The sequence below is a fragment of the Oryctolagus cuniculus genome, chromosome 10 (genome assembly GCF_964237555.1).
Source record: "Oryctolagus cuniculus chromosome 10, mOryCun1.1, whole genome shotgun sequence".
NCBI classification, from domain to species: domain Eukaryota; kingdom Metazoa; phylum Chordata; class Mammalia; order Lagomorpha; family Leporidae; genus Oryctolagus; species Oryctolagus cuniculus.
The window spans coordinates 116,770,028-116,794,026 of record NC_091441.1 but is presented as its reverse complement, the minus strand read 5'-3'; the positions used below and the strand labels follow the sequence as shown (position 1 = coordinate 116,794,026).

The following is a 23,999-nucleotide window of genomic DNA, read 5'->3' as shown; positions in this document are numbered from 1 at the left end:
AGTGAGTCCTGTTGGTGGGCAGTGCCTGCAGGGTCCGTCCGTTCCACGTTTATTGAAGGAGCAGTAAGGGAAGATAGCCGGTTGAGCCGCTGCTCGCGACACCTGCGTGGTTGCTGGAGCGCTGATCCGGGTCCCCGCTGCCGTTTGTGACCCTGCTTTCTAGCAGTGTGCCTGGAAAGGCAGCAGAGGGTCACCCTCGTACTTGGGCCCCGGTCCTTTGGGGGAGACCCAGGGTATTCTGGCTCTGGGCTTTCGCCTGGCTGTTGTGGGCATCTGGGGAGAGAACCGGCAAGTGGAAGACCTTCTATCTCTCTCTCTATTGCTCTGCTTTTCAATTAAGTAAATAATCTTAATAACCATGAAGATGATAGGACCCAGCATGGCACCAGGCAGTGTAATAAGCTGCCCTCCCGGGAGCAGACGCTGCCTGCTTTGGGGAACATTCATTTGGGTGATGAAACGGAAAAGCATTTTTTCTTGCCTTGCCTGGCACCCATGCCACCTTCTTCTGACCACAGCAGCCAGGCTTCCTTTGGGGACCCACCCCTGACCCCACCGTCAGTCCTTGGCATTTCCCTAGGGCGGATCATGAAGCTGCTGCCATTTGTCTATCACCCAAGCAGGCGCAACAGTGCAACCCTGACTTCCACTGGAATTTTAAGGGTGCCTTACTTCTCTCTTTGCTTTCTTTCTGAGGTAGAGTTAGAGTGAGGGAGACAGAAAGGTCTTCCGACCGTTGGTTCACTCCCCAAATGGCTGCAGTGGCCGGGGCTGGGCTGATCTGAAGCCAGGAGCCAGGAGTTACATCCAGATTTCCCAAGCACTTGGGCCATCTTCTACTGCTTCCCCAGGCACATCAGCAGGGAGCTGGATGGGAAGTGGAGCAGCCACTGGAACCAGGGCCCACATGGGACGCTGGCACTGCAGGGGGCAGCTTTACGGGCCCTGCCACAGTGCTGGCTCCTGAAAAATGTTTAAACTTAACTTTTTTGAGACAGAGAAAGAAATCTCTGATCAGCTAATTCACATCCCAAATGTGTGCAATGGCTGGGGCTGGGCCAGGGCTCAAGCCAGGAGCTGGGAATTCGGTCCAGGTCTCGCACATGTGTAGCAGGGGCCCAATTACCTGAGCCATCACCACTGCCTTGGAATCCACACGAGCAGGAAGCCAGAGACAGGAGCCAGCGGCCAAACCCTGGCAACTCCGTGTGGGCCCCAGGTCTGAACCGCTGTGGGAAATGCCCACCCTGCTGCTGGGCCTCGAGGACCTGCTGATGCCCTGGAGCCCGCGTGCCTGCAGCGAGTGACCACTGGACACTGGGGTTCCAGGGCCAGTTACCTCCCTCAGTGGCTTACGTCAGGGTGAATTTCTGCCGCCTGCGACTGTGGTGTTCCTCACTTAGTCCTCACTTGCATCGTAAGCTTAGTGACCAAGCTGACCCTTGTCCCTCTGTTCCCTGCTGTCCCGAGTTGCGTCGTGCAGCCGACTGGGTGCTTAGCTCTCCTCCGTAGGCGGGCTTGTTCAGTGCCTGCCCCAAACTGAACCACAGCCAACGCTGAGCAGCAGGCCCTGCTTCCTAAACGGGGGCTGGCGTGCTGGCTCGGGCAGCGGCTCCGGCACAGCTGGCTTTCCTGCGCAACTTGCTGGTGCCAAAGCTGTGTGTCTACTGCCAGCGCGCTGGGTCTGACCATTCGCACGTCGTACACCCAACTGTGCGACAAGGGGAGGAGCCGCATCCCGGGTGGATGACAGGCAGACGCCGCACGTGCTCTGGTGCCGCCCTGTGGGAGCGAGGGCGACGTCACCCCCACTACCGACTAGCTGGTGTTTCCGCCCCACCTGCGGTGCAGGCTGTCCCCGTCCTGCCTTCGGGGGTGCCGGGGTCACGGGCACGTGCACCTGTGGCCGCCGCTGAGTGAGCTCCCCTTGCTTGGAAGCCCTTTTGCACTGAAGGCTTTTCGAGCCCTTGTGAGCCTTGGCTCCTTTAACGTGTGGTTTGGGGCAATCTCTGTTATTGTTAAGGGTCAGGGTGTCGAAACTCGGGTGTGCAGGACTCTCACTGCCCCCACCAGATACTGAGGTCCCAGGACCTCGGAAAAGGCTCTCTCCCGGGAGACCGGGCGGCACTGGCCCGGGAGAGGCCGCTGTCGGCAGAGGGCTGCCAGTAACCCACCACAGGCAACACCGTCAGGGGCAGGGAGAGCAGAGGGTTTAATTGTAGAGTCGAGTGGTTTGTTCTTGATTACAGTGCTCAGCATGCAAATTACAGCCCTGTGACGCGGACAGGAATCCTGTGGGCCTCATCTCTGTCTGATCTGCCGGCTCTCCCTTCGGCCAGGGAGGCACAAACGCCCCCTTAGCTGCAAGCTGGGAAACGAGGTCTTTCTTTGAACTGAGACACACTCTGAGATGCCATCGGGTTTCACAGATTCTGGAGTCGGATCAAGACCCTGAATTACACAACCTGTCTGCGATGGCCCCAGAGGCACCTGGGAGCGCGCAGTGCCATGGGCTCATGGTTTCCCTGGACAGCACTGAGACGTGCGTGTGACGGCGCAGTGGGCCCTGGCCCGGGCGTTCACTCTCGAGCTGGTCTCAGTCAGGCTGGGCCACGTCCGCTCTCTACGCCAGCCTGCGGCTCAAGTGGACAGTACAGGGAGCCTGAGGCTGCTCGTCAGTAACTTCCACGTTTGCGGCAGTGAGAACGTGGTCCTCTTATGAAGCAAGTTAAGAATGCTAGAGGGAACTAAAGGTAAGATGCTGTGGTTAGAAAGGGTGCGTGAACCCCGCGAGCTCACGCCGACGGTGCTGCTCCCGAGCCGAGTCGCAGATGCTCACGCAGCAGCCGGGCTCCCTCTGCCCGGCAGGCCTGGCGTCGCGGAAGGAACACTGAAAACACGGGCTCAGCCGCAGGTCGCCGGCGTGCTCCGGGTGCCTCCGGGCCCCAGCATGGGGGAGCCCCGCTCAGACAGAAGGAGCCCCGCCAGCCCGGCATCCTCTTTATTCCGAGGCTCCAGCTCCGACCCGTTACACGCTACGCACTACTTCAAGCTCCTGACTGCAACCCCCACTCCGCCTTCAGAATATGGCGGTCTGCAGCTCCCTCTTGAACATGCCCTCCAAGTGGAGGTCTCTGGCCATGAGCTCTTCTTCCACGTCCTCCAGCGCCCACTGGTGATCGGTCAGCTCCAAGGCTTCCCACTCTGTCTGCAGAGGAAGGGCAGGGCAGAACAGGGTGAGAAGGGCTTTGTCACCGACAGCCAGGACCGACCCTAGCCACCACCTCGAGGCCATTCTGTCCCAGCAGGGGGTGGGGGGTGCTGTGGCCTCCTACCCTCCCCCTCAACGCACAGAAAAGGGGGCCAAGGGCGCGGGGGCGTGACTATGTTCAAGGTTTTGCAGGGAACGGGACTCCAGAGCCCCAGTGTGGGACCTGTCAGCCCAGGCTCTCTGCGCGGCACCAGCCCTGGGGACACACGGGGACAAGTCAGAGCTCCGAGTCTGGGCTCTTTCATCAAGGACCTTCATCTGGTTTCAGCTGTGCAGGGTCAGAGAGGCTCTGATGGAAATGGCTGGGAACATCTCCAAAGGCCCTGAGAACATGTGCCCAACCTTATGTTCCGTACATGATGGCATTTCACTCCAGTCTGTGGGAGTCCAGGAATCTGGCACTCTGATGATTTCATCATTGGAAGAAAGACGTGGAGAGTGTAAACCAGAAAACTGCTTTGGCAAGTAGTCATTTGAATGGAAGCCATTCATAGATGGAACTGGCAACACTCCACAAGAGATTCTACTTCTTAAAGATAATATTAACCTAACTACTTCTGCCTCAAATTAGTGGGTCTTAAAAAATGAATTATGGGGGCTGGCACTGTGGCAGAGTGGATGAAGCCACCACCTACAGTGCAGGCATCCCATATGGGTGCCAGTTCGAGTTCCGGCTGCTCTACTTCCAATCCAGCTCTCTGCTGTGGCCTGGGAAAGCAGCAGAAGATGGCGCAAGTCCTTGGGTCCCTGCACCCGCATGGGAGACCCGGAAGAAGCTCCTGCTCCTGGCTTTGGATCAGCGCAGCTCCAGCTGTTGCGGCCATTTACGGAGTGAACCAGCAGATGAAGACCTCTCTCACTCTCTCTCTCTAACTCTGCCTTTCAAATAAATAAATATATTAAAAAAAAAATTATGAGGGGCTGGTGCCGTGACTCACTTTGTTAATCCTCCATCTGTGGCGCCGGCATCCCAAGTGAGCGCTGGGTTCTAGTCCCAGTTGCCCCTCTTCCAGTTCAGCTCTCTGCTGTGGCCCGGGAAGGCAGTGGAGGGTGGCCCAGGTGCTTGGGCCCTGCACCCGCATGGGAGACCAGGAGAAGCACCTGGCTCCTGGCTTCGGATCGGGGAAGTGAACCAACGGAGGGAAGACCTTTCTCTCTCTCTCACTGTCTGTAACTCTACCTCTCAAAAAAATATTAAGAATTATGAAACTTAATATACAATACAAATGTTGGCTCATGCTATGTTTCTTTTTCTTAAAAAAAAAAAAAAAAACAAAAAAAAAACTTGGGGCTGGCGCTGTAGGGTAGCAGGTTAATGCCCTGGCCTGAAGTGCCGGCATCCCATATTGACGCCAGTTCGAGACCTGGCTGCTCCACTTCCAATCCAGCTCTCTGCTGTGACCTGCGAAAGCAGCAGAAGATGGCCCAATTCCTTGGACCCCTGCACCCGCGTGGGAGACCGGGAGGAAGCTCCTGGCTTCGGATCGGCACAGCTCTGGCCACTGCAGCCAATTGGGGAGTGAACTAGTAGATGGAAGACCTCTCTCTCTCTGCCTCTCCTCTCTCTGTGTAACTCTTTCAAATAAATAAATCTTTAAAAAAATTATTTGAAAATCGACACAAAGAGAGAAAGAATGAGATCTTCCATCTACTGGTTCACTCTCCAAACTGCTGTCCCAGCCAGGGCCCGGCCAGGCTGGAGCCAGGAGCCAGGAGCCAGGGAACCCATCCAGGTCTCCCACACAAGTGGCAGGAACCCAGGTACTTGATCAAGCCATTGTCTGCTGGTTTCCAGGTGTGTTAGCAAGAGCTGATTCAGAAGTGCAGTAACAGTGACTTGAACCAGTGCTGTACTGGGATGCCAGGGTCCCGTGTGGTGGCTTAACACACTGTGGCACAACACTGGCCCTTCATGTTACTGCTTCATCCAAGTTTTCCTTTTAAAGTTGGCATTGTGCTGCAGTGGGGGGAGCCACCACTTGCCAGACCCGCATCCCGCACCGGAGCACATGTCATGTACGAATTTCTTTAATTTGTGGATTTGCTTGATTACTTTTTTTTGATTATAGAACTGTTTATTCTGCAATACTTTGTCATATGAATTGCATTTCTTTGGTAAAAATAAACTATAAACATTATAATAATCAGACTAGATACAAAAACTAAACATTTGTAAGTTGTTGCAACATAAGCAAAAAGACTGGAAACTGAGAAGTGGCTCCCTTGTGACTGGTCACCTGCTGGCGGTTATTCAAACGCAGGCTCACTTTTATGCTACAGCAGAAAGGACGGTAAGGAAGCAGTTTAATAAGGAGTTTCTTGAATCAGAAAGCATTCTTATACTTTCATTTAAAAATAGACAGCTTCTGATGACTTTAATTTTTTGACTGTTTTTGGCATTTCTTCAGTCTTCACTCTCACATTCTCGTACTGAAGTGCTGGTGCGTTCCTTTGAAGGCACCATGGTGTCTTCCTTATCTGAAACCAGGAGCTTCTTCTGGGTCTCCCACGTGGCTGCAGGAGCCCAAGGACTTGCGCCATCTTCTACTGCTTTCCCAGGTCACAGCAGAGAGCTGGATGGGAAGAGGAGCAGCTGGGACCAGAACCAGTGCCCATATGGGATGCCGGCACTGCAGGCCCGGCTTTTAACCCGCTGCACCATAGTGCTGGCTGTTGGGTTTATTTTTAGGCATTGTGGAGATACTTTTTTTCCCCCATGAGGGCTTTTACCTTTGGATTAGGCCTCTGTGGCTTAGCGGAGGGTCCACTCTTTCAGTGAATACCCCGAGGCGTGTGCTGGGTGTGGCTGGGGAGCTCTGTTAAAGCTCTAGGGTGTGGGAGTGTCCAGGGTGACACCCAAGTTCCCAAGTTGGGTGTGATAAATCTTTTTTTTTTAATCAGAGGGGAGGTTTAATCTGCTCTGGTGGCACAGTCTCACGCTCACTCCTCCAAGGAGGCCAGTGCCGGGTCCTAGCCGCAGTGGGTATAATATTTGTCTGCACTGGCACAAGATCCACACACAGGATCCATGCAGTCCTCCATGTGAGCACGGATCCCGCCGCAGTGACCCTCAGCAGGGAATCGGGGAGCCCCGAGCGTGTGGAGCAGCCCACAGTGACTGCCCAGAGACCCAGCCTCACCCTGCGCCCTCAGACGCAGCCACAGCGTTTTCACGGTCCCAGCACACAAAGCTCCTAGTCACGAGCACCCAGCCCCCTGTCCTTTCCCCCAGCAGATTCTGGCATCTCCTCTCGGCTGGATGCTGGGTGTGCAGACACGAGCTAGTGCAGCTGTTCCACATGTCCAGAATGGCACCCACCTCTCTAGGCCAGTTAAACACGCTGGTGCCGGTGGTCGGGAGAGAAACGTGTTCTCTCTTTTTCCCTAGAGGTTGGCAGGTGTACTGTCCCCCACAGGGTTCTTTTTTCTTTCTTTTCTTTTCTTTTCTTTCTTTTTTTTTTTTTTTAACATTTTATTTACTTACTTGAGAGGTAGATTTACAGTGTGGGAAAGAGAGGAAAAGGTCTTCCACCCACTGGTTCACTTCCCAAAGAGGCACAATGGCCAGAACTGAGCCAATCTGAACCCAGGAGCCAGGAGTTTCTTCTGGGTCTCACACACAGGTACAGGGGCCCAAGCACCTGGACCTTTTTCTACTGCTTTCCCAGGCGATAGCAGAGAGCTGGATTGGAAGAGGAGCAGCCGGGACTAGAACCAGCGCCCACGTGGGATGCCAGCACTGCAGGCAGAGGATTAACCTACTGCGCCACAGCACTGGCCCCAGCCCCCACAGGGTTCTAAGCCAAATTGAGGGCAGGCTCTTCCTGGAGCTTTATTGCCCGTGGCTGGGGCTGCTGCATTCTGGTCTCACCTCACTCTCCAAAGGTGTTGCTGAGGCTCTCGCTGCCGGGGTCCCGAGTTGTGCTGTTCACACCCTCCACGTAGATCCGCTGTGTCCCTCTAATTTGCGTGGAGCTTCCCCTGCCGGTCTCTCCCCCACTCTACATGCCTTCTTAGAGTATCTCCCTAGACTAGAGCAGTACGTCCCTCCCTATTCCGCCGCCTTGGTATCTCTCCTTGCCTTTACTGTCTCACCCACACAGGCTTTCGGATCCGCTTCTCAATTTCCCTACCAAAGACGAGACTTTGACAGGGACTGTGTTGAATCTTTCGTTTGAGGAGCAGCACTATCTCAACACTGTTAACTCTTCCAAAACATGAACACGAACACCTTCTGTTTATTTTGGTCTCTGACTTTTCAGCATGGGCTGGCACTGTACTGCGCAGGTAAGCTGCCATCTGCAGAGTTGGCATCCCACAGGGGCACTGGTTCAAGTCCATGCTGCCCCACTTCCCAACCAGCTTCCTGCCAATACCCCAGGGAAAGCAGCAGAAACGGCCCAAGTGCTTGGGCCCCCGCCACCCACATAGGGGACCTAGAAGACGCTCCTGGCTCCTGCTTTGGTTTGGCCTAACCCCAGCCATTGTAGGCATCTGGAGGGCGAAACAGCAGGTGGAAGATCTCTTTCTGTATCTCCTTATCTCTCTGTAACTCTCCCTGTCAAATAAATAAAATAAATCTTAAAAAAAAAGAATTTCTTTCAGCAATGTTTTGAAATCGTTAGTATACAAGTTTGGCTTTTCTTTTGTTAGATTTATTGCTAAATATTTTCTATGGGAGGGAGGGAGGAAGGGAAGGATTTCTTCCATCTGCTGCTTCACTCCTCAAATGGCCAGTATGGCCAGGACTGGGCCAGCGTGAAGCCAGGAGCTTCTTCTGGATCTCCCACATGTGTGCAGGGACCCAAGGATCTGGGCCACCCTCTGCTGCCTTCCCAGGTGCATGAGCATGGAGCTGCATCAGAAGTGGAGCAGCCAGGACTTGAACTGCTGCCCATGTGGCGCTGTGGACACTTAGGATAGTGTGCCCTGCAAAGAGAGCTGTGTTTCCTTCCTAATCCAGTATTTATTTTTCTTGCCTAACTGCCCTGGCTGGGACATCTAACACAATGTTACTTAGAAGTGGCACGAGCAGACATTCTTGTCTCGGTCATAGTCTCAGGGGAAAAACTCTGAGTTTCCAAGTATAACGTTAGCTGTGCGGTTTTCAGAGCTGTCCTTTATCAGGATGAGGAATTTCCCTTCTATGTCTAGTTTTTATCATGAAAGACTATTGAGGGGCGGGTGCTGTGGTGTAGCAGGTAAAGCTGCCGCCTGCAATGTCAGCGTCCCGTATGAGTGCTGGTTCGAGTCCTACCTGCTCCACTTCCAGTCCAGCTCTCTGCTATGGCCTGGGAAAGCAGTAGAAGATGGCCCAAGTCCTTGGGCCCTGCACCCATGTGTGAGACCTAGAAAAAGCTCCTGGCTTCAGATTGGCACAGCTCTGGCTGTAGTGGCCATTTGGGGCGTGAATCTGTGTGTGTGTGTCTCTCTAACTCTGTAACTGCCTTTCAAATAAATAATAAAAATAAATATTAAAACAATTGATTTTGCAGTACAAAAATTATATGGGATTTTACAAACTGCAGAGTCATGAAAAGGCTGTAAGTACTGATTTTTTGGATATAATTTATATTTCATGTCTACATTTTCCAAAAAGGATTAAAAGACTCCAAATGTTTACCTGGTATGTCGTTGGCTGGACTGTAGTCTGAGACTCAACTGAGCACTTAAAAATCAGTAAAAGCAAACAGAATCTCTAATTTACTTACTACATGATTTGTTTCAGGAACAAGTAACGTGTATTTTTGCCAACTGCAGGCTCAAACAGGGAACAGTGCCACACTACAGCTCTGAAGGCCAAGGGCAATGGGGCGCACCTTAAAGGCTTTGTTGGTGTCTGCAGGCATGGCCATGGCTGCTCCAGTCATCTGCTCTTGCATCATCCGTGACTGGTCAGCGGCTGCAAGGGAACACAGAGACGGGAGGGCTAGGGCTTGGCAAGAACGGGCGTCACGTGCAATTCTCGGTGCTCAGGGGTAGCTCACGGGCCCTGTCACCCACTGGCTATGTGACTCTGGCAAAGTCCCTTTATCTCTCTTAAAAATGGCAGTGGTAACAGCAGAGCTAACTGAAGGATGCACTCCCCTTTATTTCCAGTTTGTGTGTCCACGTATCTGGTCCAAGCGCCCTGCAGGTAAGGGATTAGGGTGCCTGCTTAGAGGAAAGCACCTGGAGGACCAGCGTGGTCAGGTAACCCACGTGAGGTCCCGGTCACCAAAGACAGCCAGCACAAGCACCGGCAGGATCTAACTCACTCACTGACCAAACCGGCCTGCTCCCAGCTCCAGGGGACGGGCTCAGGCTGCTGCTCTGGGATCCCGCCCAAGAAGGGCTCAGGCTTTGGGGACTGCCAGGGAGAATGCAGATTTCCTGTCTGCGCCCTGGAATTCTCAGCTCTGCCAGCACACCTCAGACACGTAAGAACAAAGCAGTGCATGTGAGTGTGCTGGCAGACAGCATCACACGTGTGGTCTGCATGACCCAGCTATGCAGCTCTTTGCTCCTGAAACCCGACTTGCTTCTTACCGTTGTCTTGGCCCAGAATCAGAGAATAAATGCTCCGAAGCCCAAACACGTTGAGGAAGTACCAGGATGCAGAACTCACCCTGGCAAGGCAAAGGCAGACAGTGTGGGCTCCACACACTCTCACCCCAGAGTTGTGCAGCATGCGTGAACAAGTTCCCTGGGACAGGCTTTATGAGACAACGCATAGCCAAGAAGGAAATACAGGTGAGAAGGTATTCTTCGGTATCCTTCCCGCGACAGAGGTATGCTAAATCAACACTGCCGGGGCCGGCGTCCTGGCAGAGCAGGTTCAGCCTCAGCTTGTGACAGCGGCATCCAATGTCAGAGAGCCGCCTCCAGTCCCTGCTGCCGATCCACTTCTCATCTAGCTCCTTGCAAACGCACCTGGGAAGGCAGTGAAAGATGGCCCTCGGGGGACACCAGGATGGCGTTCCTGACTCCTGGCTTCAGCCTGGCCAGCCCTGGCTATGGTGGCTATTTGGGGACTGAATCAGCAGATGGAAGATCTCTCTCTCTCTCTCTCTCTCTCTCTCTCTCTCTCTCTCTCTCTCTGTGGCTCAGAGACAGATGCCTGCTGTTCGAGATGCCATCAGAGATGTTAGCACCAGAGGCAACTTTCAGAAATCCTGGCAAAGCTGAGGGTGACACTGCTGGGCGAGCCTTCCAAGTTGTGGGCTTTACTCCTGAGGCTTCTCGCCCTGAACCCAAAAAAGAAATACGTGTGTATAAGACAAGCTAAAAGGAGTATGAAACATGACACACAGAAACACTGTACCCTTCATTCCAGCACTAGGGTCACAAAACAGCAGGAGTCTAAGGGCCTGTGAGCACGTGACACTGCTGACCCCCCTGCCACGGGAACTACGCACAGGCTCCCGCCTACCCTCTGTCCACGTGAGCGCGTCAGGCACACACTTACCCAGATGCCGAGAAAAGTTAAACGAGCTTTTCTCAAAGGAGAGTGGGAGTAGAAGTCTACTAGGAGCTCGCCATCCAGATAAGGTACAGCTTTTCTCCGCCAGCGGAGCTGTGTGTGGTGGAGCTGCACCCAGCATCTGGTCGACTGCCCCTCTGCTCTAACCGTAGCGGCTCAGGTTTACCATGGGTGACGCCCACGGCCCATTACTCTGCTTTGTGTATGATTCCTTCTAACACCACGGCCGCCTGCAATGCCAGCATCCCATGTGGGGGCTGCTTTCAGTCCTGGCTGCTCCACTTCCAATGCAGCTTCCTGAAAATGCACCTGGGAAAGCAGCCGAGGATGGCAGTGCTTGGGCCCCAGTACCCACATGGGAGACCTGAACAAAGCTCCTGGCTTTGGCCTGGCTCAGTGCCAGCCACTGTGGCCATTCGGGGGGTGAACCAGCCTATAGAAGATCTCTCTCCTTTTCTCTCTGTAAAGCTGTCTTTCAAATAAATAATTTTTTTTTTGGAAGATTTTATCTATTTGAGAGGCAGAGTTACAGAGGGAGAGAAAGAGAGAAAGGTCCTCCATCTGGTGGTTCAATCCTCAAATGGCCGCAATGGCTGGAGCTGGGCTGATCTGAAGTCAAGACCCAGGCTGCCCTTCTTCCTGGTCTCCCACTCGGCTGCAGGGGCCCAAGCACCTGGGCCATCTTCTCCTGCTTTCCCAGGCCATAGCAGAGCTGGATCAGAAGTAGAGCAGCCGGGACAGGGGATTCTGCCATCGTCGTTAGAGGCTTATCTCATTATGCCACTATGCCACAGCACAAGCCCCTCAAATAAATAAAACTTAAAAAAAAAAAAAAAAAGTTCCCATAATCCAGCCATGGCATCTTCAGAAGTTTTATTTTTTAATTTTTTAAAATTTTTTTGACAGGCAGAGTTAGACAGTGAGAGACAGAAAGGTCTTCCTTTTTCCGTTGGTTCACCCCCAAATGGCTGCCATGGCCGGCACTGCGCCGATCCGAAGCCAGGAGCCAGGTGCTTCCTCCTGGTCTCCCATGCGGGTGCAGGGCCCAAGCACTTAGGCCATCCTCCACTGCCTTCCCAGGCCACAGCAGAGAGCTGGACTGGAAGAGGAGCAACTGGGACAGAACCGGTGCCCCAACCGGGACTAGAACCCGGGGTGCCAGCGCCGCAGGCGAAGGATTAGCCTAAGGCAGATTTGCAGAGAGAGAGACAGAGAGGTCTTCCTTTTGCTGATTCACTCCCCAAATGGCTGTAATGGCTGGAGCCGGGCTGATCTGAAGCCAGGAGCCAGGAGCTTTTTCTGGGTCTCCCATGTGGTGCAAGGGCCCGAGGACTTGGGCCATCCTCCACTGCCTTCCCATGCGCATTACTAGGGAGCTGGCCAGGACTTGAACCAGTGCCCATACAGGATGCCAGCACTGCAGGTGGTGGCTGTGCCTGCCACGCCACAGCACTGGCCCCTGGAAAAAAACTTTAAAAACCTATTCCACTGAAGGCTGCAAACTGCACATCCTGTTGTTCAAGAGACACTGGTTTTAGACTTTGGCTTTGTTTTGATTAAGTAAAAGGAGGTTCTTACCAGGATGCATCCAAAGTGAGCAGTTCGATTCCTTGCTGCAGCATAGGCTTAAAACGGAGGGTCAGTGGAAACGGGACCTTGGCTGCAGAGAAGAAAGGAAAAATTCCTGCCTGCCCAACTGCTTTATTTTTAGAGCAGTTGGAGCGTGAATGCCTGCGCTCCTTCCCTGAGGAGGTGGGAACTTGACTTGCAGGAAATGACTTCCCCGAGGAAACGTGCCACCGTTCCCGAAGAAAAAGCCATCAGACGTCTCTGCTCAGCGTCCCTCAGAACAGCAGCTTCTGGGCTGCTGAGCAAGCAGAGTCCAGTGCAGCTCCTTCCAGCGTGGACGAAGCCCTGCCCCAGCCGGCTCAACTGCGCGGGGACACACAGACCAAGAACCTGCTGCTGGTCTCAATGAAGAAGGTGAACTTACAAACCAACAGGCACAGGAGTCACCCCAGTACCTGGCAAATGAGGTCAAACAGCAAGAGGCTTCCCCAGCTGCTACTTAGCTACGACACTAGATCTGACAGAGCCGTCACGCACGTCACTCATCTGAGCCTCTGTTACTAAAAAAGCATCCACATCCCAAACTCGGGAGTCTTTTGGAAGAAGAGCTACAAAATCACAGTGCATTAATTTTTTTTTGTTCAAAGAATATCATCAGCTTCCATAGAAACAAAAACCAAACGCGGGTCCTGGGTCATTAGGGTCTCAGAACAGACATGTGGGAAAGGGAGTAACTTGAGGCTGGCTGGGCCGGCAGCTTACTTGTGACAAAGCCTGAAAACGTCATGTTGATCCACCCACCTGGGTCATTAGGGTCTCAGAACAGACATGTGGGAAAGGGAGTAACTTGAGGCTGGCTGGGCCGGCTGCTTACTTGTGACAAAGCCTGAAAACGTCATGTTGATCCACCCACCGATGAGAATCATGGGGAGGACGTTGGTCACGTTGCCCTTCATCATGTCAGTGAGCATGGTGGGATCTGAGGCGAGAGCACAAGACACTGTGAGATTTCACCTCTGCTGGCAGAGACCTGCTCTGCTTTTGCTAGAAATTTTTTTATAAATGTTCAATGTATTTGATAAATACAATAATAGAAGTTAATTGTAAAACAGAGAATTCAAGTGACAGAACGTGTGAGGTAGACAGTTCTGAGCCTCGTCTACACTCTTCTGTGGGTTGCGTATCCTTCCACTTCTATGTACATACACAAACACACCACGTATGGGGACAATGCTAACTATGCTGCTTCTTCGTCCTAAAACATTTACCATTTTGCAGGTGGTGCTGCCACACGGTACACTCCCTCTCTCAGTGTTGTGGGTGTCTGTGAGATGGCACCGATCCTGTCTGGGTGAACCTAGAGATGTTCACAACCTTTTTCTGCCAGTAAGTGATGCTGCCGACAGCTATGTGTCCATAACTCTTCCACGCTGACGTGTTTGTCGGAGGACTTCCAGGTCGGGGCATTTGTGAGTAACTGTGAGAGGGCAGGCTGTCCTGCGGTGAGGCCCCACCATTGGCACTCCCAGCAGTGGTGACAGTGACGACAGCAGGGGCGGCTGGGCTGCCGCTTGAGACCCTGCATCCCACAGTACAGTGCTGGTTCCAGCCCAGCCGCTCTGCTTGGGGAAGGCAGCAGAAGACAGCCCAAGTGATTGGGCCCCTGACAACCACAGAGCAGAGCAGGATGGAGCTCCTGGCCATCTGGGAAGTAAACCAACAGGTGGAAGATCTCTTCTCTCTGCCTCATGCTGCCTTTCAAATAAATAAAATAAATCTTAAAAAAAAAAATAACATAAAAGTTATTTATTTGAAGGGCAGAGCCATAAAAAGAGAGACGGAGGGAGGGAGGGGTATCATCTATGCTCTGGTTCACTCCCCAGATGGCCACAACAGCCAGGCTGGGCCCCATGGAAGCTGAGCCAGGAATTCCACCCAGGTATCCCACATGGGTGTTGGTGACTCAAGGACGTGGGCCATCATCAGCTGCTTTCTCAGGCGCATTAGCAAGCAGCTGGAATGGAAGTGGAGCAGACAGGACTCTACCCACACCCTGATAAGGGATCCTGTGGTCCTTCCTCCTGTGCTACATACAATGCCAGCCACAGGTGGTCTTGTTTCAACTCCATGAATCATTAGTGAGGTCAAGTATGTCATTATGTACTTTTTGGCATTTTTCTTATAAGTTTTCTTAAAGACTCATTGAAATGAGCTCTGGGGCCCGTACATCGGTTTGAAAAGGATGTTCAAGCCACCTACAGACAGACAAGGGCACAACTTAGAGGAGAGGCAACGCAGGACAGTGCATCGCTTTGTTAGCGTGCTGCATTTTTCACAACAGGTATGAGTGCAAGTACAAATTCTGTTACAGCAGAAATTGCAGGGTGGACCAAATAACCAGGCTCAACAGGCACAGCTGCTGTGGTGAGCGTGGGCACCTCCTCCTCAGGCAGCAGCTGGGCAGCCCCAGGTGCTGGCACCAGGGCCCAGCCTGGTGGGAGCTGGGGCTGGAAAGCTAAGTGTGCCAGGGCCAATGGCTCCAGACTCCCCACTCCATGAGCCCACAGTCTTTTTTCCCTAAATCTGTCTTAGACACTGGAGTTCCCAGATTTACCTGGAAAAGAGAAGCACACTGCCATAGCTCCCTATAGCAGATGACTTCTCAGGTCCCTTGGCTTAGCACCTTCTACCACTGAACATTCAAATAAAGCAACAGTGCCATGCCCACCCCCACCCCCAGCCCCCAGCCCCCAGCCCCTGAGGGTGACAGACAGAACATACATACCAGTCATAGGAGAAGGGGGTACCACTTTCCTCTTTGTTTTCTTGAAAAATCCATCCTCTGGGTTGTTGAAGTAATATTTTCGAGTCAAGAAAGACTAGCATGAGGAGAAAAAGCTTTTTAAGTCCAAGAACTATGACACAGCAAATTGTCAAACGAGTCCCAGAGGTGTAGGCAGAGGCCCTTGGAAGACGCTGTTGCACTCCAAGCTGTCAGCCCACTTGGCAGCCGAGCTGACATTTTAGCTGAGTCACATTTAAAAACAATTTCTCAAGAAGGGTGAGGCCACGGTGACAGCCAACACCGCTGGGCCACAGCTTAATTACCGCGCTGCCAGCCTCTGGCTTTCCCCAAAGAGGCCCTTATAAAACATTCAGGTATCCGCTGTCCTCCACAGTGAATCGGGGGCTTTTTAATAAAAGGTAAGTGAGTACCTGTTTGGGAATGTATTTTCCATTTTCCCTGAGGACTCGGCTCCGAATTAGGACTTGACTGAAAAACACAACCAAGACAATGAGAGTTTTAGAAGTGGGTCGCGAGAAGGGAGCGAGAGTGAAGGAGAAGGCCTATTGGAACACAACGGCAGGCCTACTTGGCAGCAGCTCGGCGTGAAAACTTTCCAAGATGCAAGTATCCGAGGACAATTCAGAAAGGTGTTTTTCAGAAGTGCCTGCGTTTCCGAATAAAGGCTGCTGATTTAGGACATTGCACTCAGCTTCTCCCGACAGGCCGAGTGAAAAGTACAGCAGCTGGACACTGCTCAGAGAGCTTGGGGGCAGCCGGAGCGGAAGGGCGAGGACACCCACGGGAACGTGGCAGCTAGGTGCAGAGCAGTGGAAACAGGACTGCTGGGAGTTCACGGGCAGCACACGGAAATCCCACCCAGGATTCAGATAGCAGCAAGCACTCGGTAAACATTTACTGAATTAGTACACGGAAGCATTTGGCGAAGAGTGCACAGTCGATCATTAGAGGGCGCAGGGTGACTGTGTTGCCAGGATACTAATGCTAAGCACAACAGAGATCAAAATACAATTTTTTCCTAGGTTTTGAAAAGTTGTTTAAAGGAGTGAGAAAAAGCTCTTAAGTCAATGGAAACCCTTCTTGAAAAGTGGGAATAAACGCAGAAGGACACAAGCAAACTGTACGCCTCCCTCCCTCCCCATCCAAGGGCTCCAGGTCCTCACATTCAACCAGACACCAACTGCAGATGGAAAATAACTGGGAAAAAACTGCGTGGTCTGAACACGTACAGACGGCCTTCACTCTCACGCAGTGCAGCATGACAGCACTGCATGGTACGCATGCTGCATCAGATGGGCAGTGCGGTGTGACAGCACTGTGCGGTACGCATGCTGCATCAGATGGGCAGTGCAGCATGACAGCACTGCACAGTACGCATGCTGCATCAGATGGGCAGTGCGGCATGACAGCACTGCACGGTACACATGCTGCATCAGATGGGCAGTGTGGCGTGACAGCACTGCACGGTACGCATGCTGCATCAGATGGGCAGTGCGGCATGACAGCACTGCACGGTACACATGCTGCATCAGATGGGCAGTGTGGCGTGACAGCACTGTGTGGTATGCATGCTGCATCAGATGGGCAGTGTGGCGTGACAGCACTGCACGGTACGCATGCTGCATCAGATGGGCAGTGCGGCGTGACAGCACTGCGTGGTACGCATGCTGCATCAGATGGGCAGTGTGGCGTGACAGCACTGCACGGTACGCACGCTGCATCAGATGGGCAGTGCGGCGTGACAGCACTGCGTGGTACGCATGCTGCATCAGATGGGCAGTGCAGCATGACAGCACTGCATGGTACGCATGCTGCATCAGATGGGTAAGGGACCGTGAGGATGTGCGAGGGGACTGGAGTGTCTGTGGATTTGGGCACCACAGGGGTCCTGGAGCCACTCCCCTCCGGATACGGAGGTGTCACAATGCGAAGTGACCTGCTCTGTGCAGCCAGCACCCTTGCAGCCTCCTCGCCGCACTGCACGTTCCAGCTGCTTCTCTATGGACTCCAGCCCAAAGTGCCTCAGGCCCTGTCTTCCTGAGGTCTGGTGCCCGCGGGTTCTCTCTTGGCCTCCTCATGCTGTACAGCTGACACAGGCCCATGGAAGGGATGTGGAGTACGTGGTGCCCGGTGAGCTAGTCTAAAGTGAAAGCATGGCTCTGTACTGATGCTGGTCTGTGCTAAGTGCAGACTGACAGGACAGGCTTACAGACTTTTATAATCTGACAGTGGCACAACATTCAAACAGTGCAATCAAAACATTTTACAACAGTATCAGGCTATAGATTGGAAATTACCAAGAGAAACCCCCCCAATGCACCCTTTACCACTGACCATTAGGAGGCACCAGGGCTAGACCAACGGGTACTGATTTCAGCATGCAGCTGCCTAGATGGGTTTGAGTCTTGTCTTTGCCACTTATTTATTTATTTTTAAAGATTTTAATTTATTTGAGAGGCAGAGTTAGAGAGACAGAGAAGTCTTTCATTCGCTGGTTCACTCTCCAAATGGTTGCAACGGCCAGAGCTGGATCAATCTGAAGCCAGGAGCCAGGAGCTTCTTCCAGGTCTCCCACATGGGTGCAGGGCCCAAGCACTTGGGCCATCCTCCACTGCTTTCGCAGGCCATAAGCAGGGAGCTGGATTCAAATTGGAGCAGCCAAGGCAAGAAATGGCACCCTTATGGTATGCCAGTGCCACAGGCGGAGGCTTAGCTTACTGTGCCATAGCACCAGCCCCTCAAATAAATAAATCTGCCACTTCCTAGCTAGGTGTTCTTTCGGCAGACCATTTTGAGTCTCTAAGCTTCCATTTGAACTCTGTGCAATAACTGATTGAGTCTTTCTTTGAACAAATACTTGTTTTGAAAAATTTCTTTAAAAAATTTATTTGAAAAGCAAAGAGACAATCTCTCTGTAACTCTTTCAGATAAATAAATCTAAAAAAAAAAAAAACAAAAACCTTCTAGTCAAAATGCAAATATCTCACCAAAGTCAGTCTAGTGAGGGGAAGAAATGTAATCACACGTTCACAGGAAGGAACACATGTGAAACCAGCTGCCACATCCTGGGCAGGAGTGGGAGGGTATCGTGGGAGTGTCTGACGGGCAGCCAGGTTGGAGACAAGTGTTGCTAAGGATGTGCGATTCCGCCGGAACCCTCAGGGCAGCTGGCGGGAACAGGGCCCTGCAGCAGCAGCACATGCTGCCGCGGACCTGAGGAGAGGCGCTCTGCCTGGGAGTGGAGAAAACCTGCTGAGGAAAAGCTTCTGCGTAGACAGGCTACACGAGGCAGCAGGGCTCCGCTGTATTGGGTAAGAGCCAAGTGGGGGTCGGTGCTGTGGGGCAGCGGGTAAAGCCGCTGCTTGTCGTACTGGCATCCCATATAGGCACTGTTCGAGTCCCGGCTGCTCCGCTTCCCATCCAGCTCCCTGCTAATGCGCTGAGAGTGCAGCGGAAGATGGTCCAAGTGCTTGGGCCCCTGCACCCACGTGGGAGACCCAGATGGAGCTCCTGGTACAACCCTGGCCATTGTGGCCATCTGGGAAATGAACCAGAAGATGGAAGGTATCTCTCTGTAACTCTGCCTTTCAAATAAATATTAAAAAAAAAAAAAAAAAAAAAAAAAAAAAAAAAAAAAACCACGAAGAGAATAGCGAAGGGTTTTAAACTGAGGTGTTTTTTAAACATTATCACCTCCACAGTGATTTCCTGTATGCGCAGCGTATCGTAGGCTCTGCATTTGAGGCAGCTCCTGTTTTCCCTGTGTGTGACTCATCACTCGGACTCACACTCGTGGAGAGCAGGGTCCTGCCTGTGTCTTACTCTGAACCCCACAGCGTGCAGCAGTGAGGACACGCACTAGGGCTTCAAGAACTTGTTCACTTTATTAACCGAGGCCTTTTCCAGGCACTGAGGTGAACAGAAAATCAGCTAGGTCTCCTGGGTATGAACAGTTCTGTAGAACTGGAGTTGATCATTGAAATCCTGAAACCCTGACTCCTGGTGAGCTTCAGTCATCCTGTACCTGCCAATCCCTCCGCGTCTCCATCGGAAACCCACAGCCAGATTCTCTGTGGTCTGCAAATCTCACAGGAAGTTTCTGTGTGTTCTGATTTCCACGATAATCTGGAAGTAAGTCCTTGTAGTGGTTACAAGGGTAGAGCTTTGGCAATCTGCAAGTGAGACATTTTCTCAGAACAAAGTTTCAGTTTTGAAGTCGGTGCTTTTAAGTCCAGGTTCCCACACTGCTAAGGTTCTGTGACTGTCATTTTTGAGTCCAGGCTTCGTTTGAGAACCACTTTCTGTACACCTCTGTGTCTCCAAACCTGGTCTAATCCATTCGTGTATTTTCCATTTTGGGTTTAATATAGTGCTTAGTAGAGCATTTTGGGGTCAGCACTGGGGCACAGCAGGTGAAGCTGCCACCTGTGGTGCCAGGATCTCCTAAGAGCGGTTGCTGGAGTCCCGGGTGCTGCCCTTCCGATGCAGGTCCTTGCTAACGCACCTGGGAAGGCAGCTGAGGAGGGTTCAGGTGCTTGGGCCTCTGCCACCCATGCGGAGGCCCAGATGGAGCTGCAGGCTCATGGCTTTGGCATGGACCTGCCCCGGCTGTTGTGGCCATTTGTGGAGAGAACCAGCTGGTAGATCTCTCCGTCCCCCCCACCCCACCCCAACTCTTTCAAATTAAAACTTCAAAATGAAGTGAAAAAAGAACATTTTATTTAAGTTACCAGACAGTAAAATTTTAATAATTTAAGAAACCAGGCTGGCGCCGCAGCTCACTAGGCTAATCCTCCACCTTATGGCGCCGGCACACCGGGTTCTAGTCCCGGTTGGGGTGCCAGATTCTGTCCCGGTTGCCGCTCTTCCAGGCCAGCTCTCTGCTGTGGCCAGGGAGTGCAGTGGAGGATGGCCCAGGTGCTTGGGCCCTGCACCCCATGGGAGACCAGGAGGAGCACCTGGCTCCTGCCATCAGATCAGCGCGGTGCACCGGCCGTGGCGGCCATTGGAGGGTGAACCAATGGCAAAGGAAGACCTTTCTGTCTGTCTCTCTCTCTCTCACTGTCCACTCTGCCTGTCAAAAAAAATCAAAAAATAAAATAAAAATAAATAAAAATTAAAAGAAACCATTCTATTTTGTGACCACTCAGGCTAAAAGAAATGTATACTGTAGTTAGACGTTTACAGCTGAAAGACACCTTTTGCCCTGGAGTTGGGCTGTTTTAGAACACATGGCACTTGACCCAAGTTCAAATGATGCTCAAGAGAATTTTCTGTAAAGCAGTGCTTTTCCGGGGGTGGTCCTGCCCTCTAGGGGAACTCTGTCAGATGATGGGGCGGGGGAGAGCTGCCACCTAACTGTCAATCATTACTGGTGAGGGATCTTAGCATCCCTGAATGCTGCAAACAGCGTGAAGCACACAGAGCATTCCACGCCCCACACTGCCTTGGAAGATCTCAGCAAAGCACACTATCCGAGCCTCAGACCCACGCTTGCACTTTGGGGGAGGGGCCCATTTTTTATATGTACTATAATAACAACTTTCAGGCATCAGTGAATGGTCAATGTTTGCTTCCCTCCACTTGGCATCTCTCTGTAGCCTGCCTTTCTACAGCTCCAGGGAGCTGCCTTTGGTCACTCCTAATACTGATGTCACAGACAAATAATCAAGTGGCCTCTGTGGTGTACTGCAAAGAGCCCTAGACTCGGAGACCAGAAGATGAGATGCCTGGACCCACGTCGTAGTCCCTGGGTTCAATACCCAGCTAAGGCCCCGGACCTGGCTTCCAGCTAATTCAGATCCTGGGAGGCAGAGGGCACGGCCTTCCTGCCACCCACGTGGGAGACCCCAGCTGAGTCCCTGACCCCCCTCCCTGGTGAGGGCACCTGGGCAGTAAGCCAGCAGCTGGGGGGGCATGCTCTCTTGCAAATAAATACATTCTACAGAAAACACAGATTCCTGAACGTCACTGGGTGTGCTGACGAGGCCTCTTCAAGCCTCGGTTTCTACAGTTAACAACAGCACTGAGCTTACAGAGCTGCTGTGAGTTTTACATATTTAATAAAACTGAAAGGATCCGGCAGTGTTCCCGAGACTCAGTGTCCCCTTCCAGCAGCACTTGTGCTGTTACACACTGAACGTTTCGCCTATTTAGCTTTTTCCTGCCTCCATATTTTGAATGTAGAGGAATTTCTGAGTTAGGGAAATCCAGTATTACTCGCCACAAAATGTAACTGTTAAAAAAATAAATATGATAAAAACATTAAGTTTCAACCTGCCAATGTCAGGTTCTAAGGCCTGGCTTGCTCTCTGTTAAAATGTGAGATCAGCAGGTGACAGGCAGTGGTCAAGCATATAGGAGCAGACGGTCCCTGAAAATAATCCCCAGGGGCCGGACATAATCACTCCGAGGAACAGCGAGGGGCGCAAGTCCAGATCCCCAGTTCCCGGCTCCGCAGACAGGTGCTGCAACGAAGCTACGGCGAAGCCGCGCCTCCCCCTTCGGAGCGGAAGAGAGAATCACAGCCCCGACACGGCCAGGGACACGCCGCGAGCTTGCAAGCGCGCTTCACTCGGCACCTCGGCCTGCTCCCGCCGTCAGCCGGGGCGGGCGTCCCGGACACTACAGGCGGACGTCGGCCAGGGCAGGGCAGGCCCTCGGCTCGAGAGGCCGGGACGCGGGCTGCGCCGCCAGCGCGCCCGACACTGCCCGTGCTGGGGGCCCTACGGGCATCACCCATCCAACCCCCACGCCCGCACGGTTATCGTCCCACCGTGCACTGGACGACGGCGGGACGCCGGGGTAACGGTCCAGGCCGCTCGGCCAGCGGGCGCGCGGCGCGACCCGAGCGAGGCAACGCGACAGACCCGCAAGGTCACGGGGCGGTCGGGTCGGCAGGGCAGGGGGCCGCTGACCTGTCGGACACTTGTTCCTGGGTGAGCTTCTTGTCGCTCTGCAGCAGGATGGACACGTAGTGGCGGATCATGCCCACGAAGAAAGTGATGATAACGATGGGCAGGACCACCCAAAGGCGGATGTTGGAGTCGAGCAGCAGCTCCGGCCCCGCCATCCTACCTGAAAGCCGGCTCCCGGCCTCGGGTGGCCGGCTTGCTCTTCTCCGGGGTGCAAAGTTCCCTCTCGGGGTGCGGGCCTGCTCACGCCCCTCGGCCCGTCAGGCACGGATCTCCGTGCCAGCCTCGGGCCTCGCGCGCCGCCTCCAGAGGGACCCCGAGGCGGCCCACTTCCGGCGCGCAGTTTTGACGTCACGACCCGGCGCGCATCGCTAACGTAAGAGCGACGTCGCGGCTGGCGGAAAAGTCGATAGCGGAGGGCGGTGACGGCTTCGCCGAGGGTGAGTGAAGCGGCAGCGGTCGTCTGTCCAGGCCCCGCGGCCAGGTCTGGAGGCCCGAGCGGGCCCAGCCAACCCTCTGGGGCGACGCACCCCGACCTCGGCGCCCTCGTCTGCCCCGACTTGGAATAGCCCCTCAGGTACTGCGCTGTGTCGTTAAGATGACGAAAGGCTGTGGCCCTCCCCGGTGCCCAGATGCCCTGGCCCGGGCGTTCGCCTCGTCTTCGCCTTTTCGGCCTCTCGCGACGCCTGGTGGGGGTCGCACGTCGCGGCGTGCCTCGAGGTCGGGCGGTCCAGACCTGCCTTAGGTTTTACGTTTGCAGGGTGGACGATAGCGGTTATACACCATCAGTGGAGGCGAGGGGGAGAGTAAAAGCTCAGAACAGAATGCCCGATACGTCATAAGTTAACTTATTAAATTATTAGTATAATCAGGAATGGTGACACTGTTAGGTCAGGAAGCTTATGGAAAACAGAATTTTTATAAAGGGGTTTGTTTTGGTGGAGAAATAAAAAAAAAATAGTTTTCCGCAGGCCCGTGTTGTGGCGCAGCGAGTTCCTGCCGCTGGCGCCTCCGTCGAAGGCCCCGCCTGCTCCACTCCGGCCGCCTCCCTGCTAATCCGCTGGTGAAATGGCGGGCTTGGCCCGAGTGCGTGGGCTCCTGCCACCCACGGAGGAAGCTCCTGGCTGGGGCCTGGCCCAGCTCCAGCCCCTGGGCCGTCTGGGGAGTGAACCAGCAGAAGGAAGATCGGTCACTCTCTGTCTCTGTAACTCTGCCTTTCAAGAAAATAAATCTTAATAATGATGGTTCACATGTTTCCTGAGCTGTTTTTATTCTTTTTTTTTAAAAAAGATTTATTTGTATATTTGAAAGGCAGCGATACAGAGAGAAGGAGAGAAGGAGAGAGAAGCCTTCCTTCCATTCGCTGGTTCGCTCCCCAAATGGTCACAACAGCTGGGGCTGTGCCAGGCTAAGGCCAGGAGCCAGGAGCTTCTTCCCAGTCTCCCACGTGGGTGCAGCGACCCAAGGGCTTGGGCCATCTGCTGCTTTCCCAGGCACATTAGCAAGGAACTGTATAGGAAGGTGGAGCAGCCAGGGTTTGCAGCTGCATCCATACGAGATGCTGGTGCGGCAGGCGGAGGCTCAACCTTCTGTGCCACAGCACCAGCTCCACCATTTCTTTGCTTAATAAATTTCATTTATTATTTATTTGAAAGGCAGAAAGAGAGAGAAACACAGAGGTCATCCGTCCCCTGGTTCACTCCCTAAATGCGCTGATGCTGGTCCAGCCTGCAGCCAGGAGCTGGGAACTCAATCCAGGTTTCCCACAGGGGAGGCAGGACCCAATCACCTGCTGCTCCCTAGGTGCACGTGAGCAGGAGGTGGGAGGGGGGAGCAGAGCCAGGAATCATCCCAGGCACTCCATTATGGGAAGCCACTGTCCTAAGCAGCATCTTACTGCTGCCCCAGCTGCCCACCAGATGGTAGAAAACTGTTTTCTTTTTGAAAATTTATTTTATTCGAGCGGCAGAGTTAAAG

General features: G+C 53.2%; 2 protein-coding genes across 10 annotated transcripts in view; one reads left to right on the top strand and one right to left on the bottom strand.

The window, feature by feature from the left end:
* Positions 1-2,188: 2,188 nt before the first annotated feature.
* Positions 2,189-22,404, bottom strand: EMC3 (ER membrane protein complex subunit 3). The gene is made up of 8 exons (XM_008249930.4): positions 22,026-22,404; positions 15,519-15,576; positions 15,088-15,181; positions 13,177-13,281; positions 12,312-12,393; positions 9,800-9,879; positions 9,091-9,173; positions 2,189-3,208 (listed from the first exon to the last, which is right to left on the bottom strand). The coding sequence occupies exons 1-8, from the start codon at positions 22,178-22,180 to the stop codon at positions 3,080-3,082; spliced, it is 786 nt and encodes a 261-aa protein (XP_008248152.1). The 5' UTR covers positions 22,181-22,404; the 3' UTR covers positions 2,189-3,079.
* Positions 22,278-23,999, top strand: part of FANCD2 (FA complementation group D2) — a 77,147-nt gene continuing 75,425 nt past the window's right edge. For 6 of the 9 annotated variants that reach the window (XR_011379659.1, XM_070051119.1, XM_051831850.2 and 3 more), the window contains exon 1: positions 22,450-22,599. The gene's annotated coding sequence lies outside the window, so the exon portion shown is untranslated. Of the gene's footprint in view, positions 22,600-23,999 lie in introns of all 9 variants that reach the window. The other 3 variants (XM_051831849.2, XM_008249932.4, XM_008249931.4) reach the window with 3 other exon arrangements.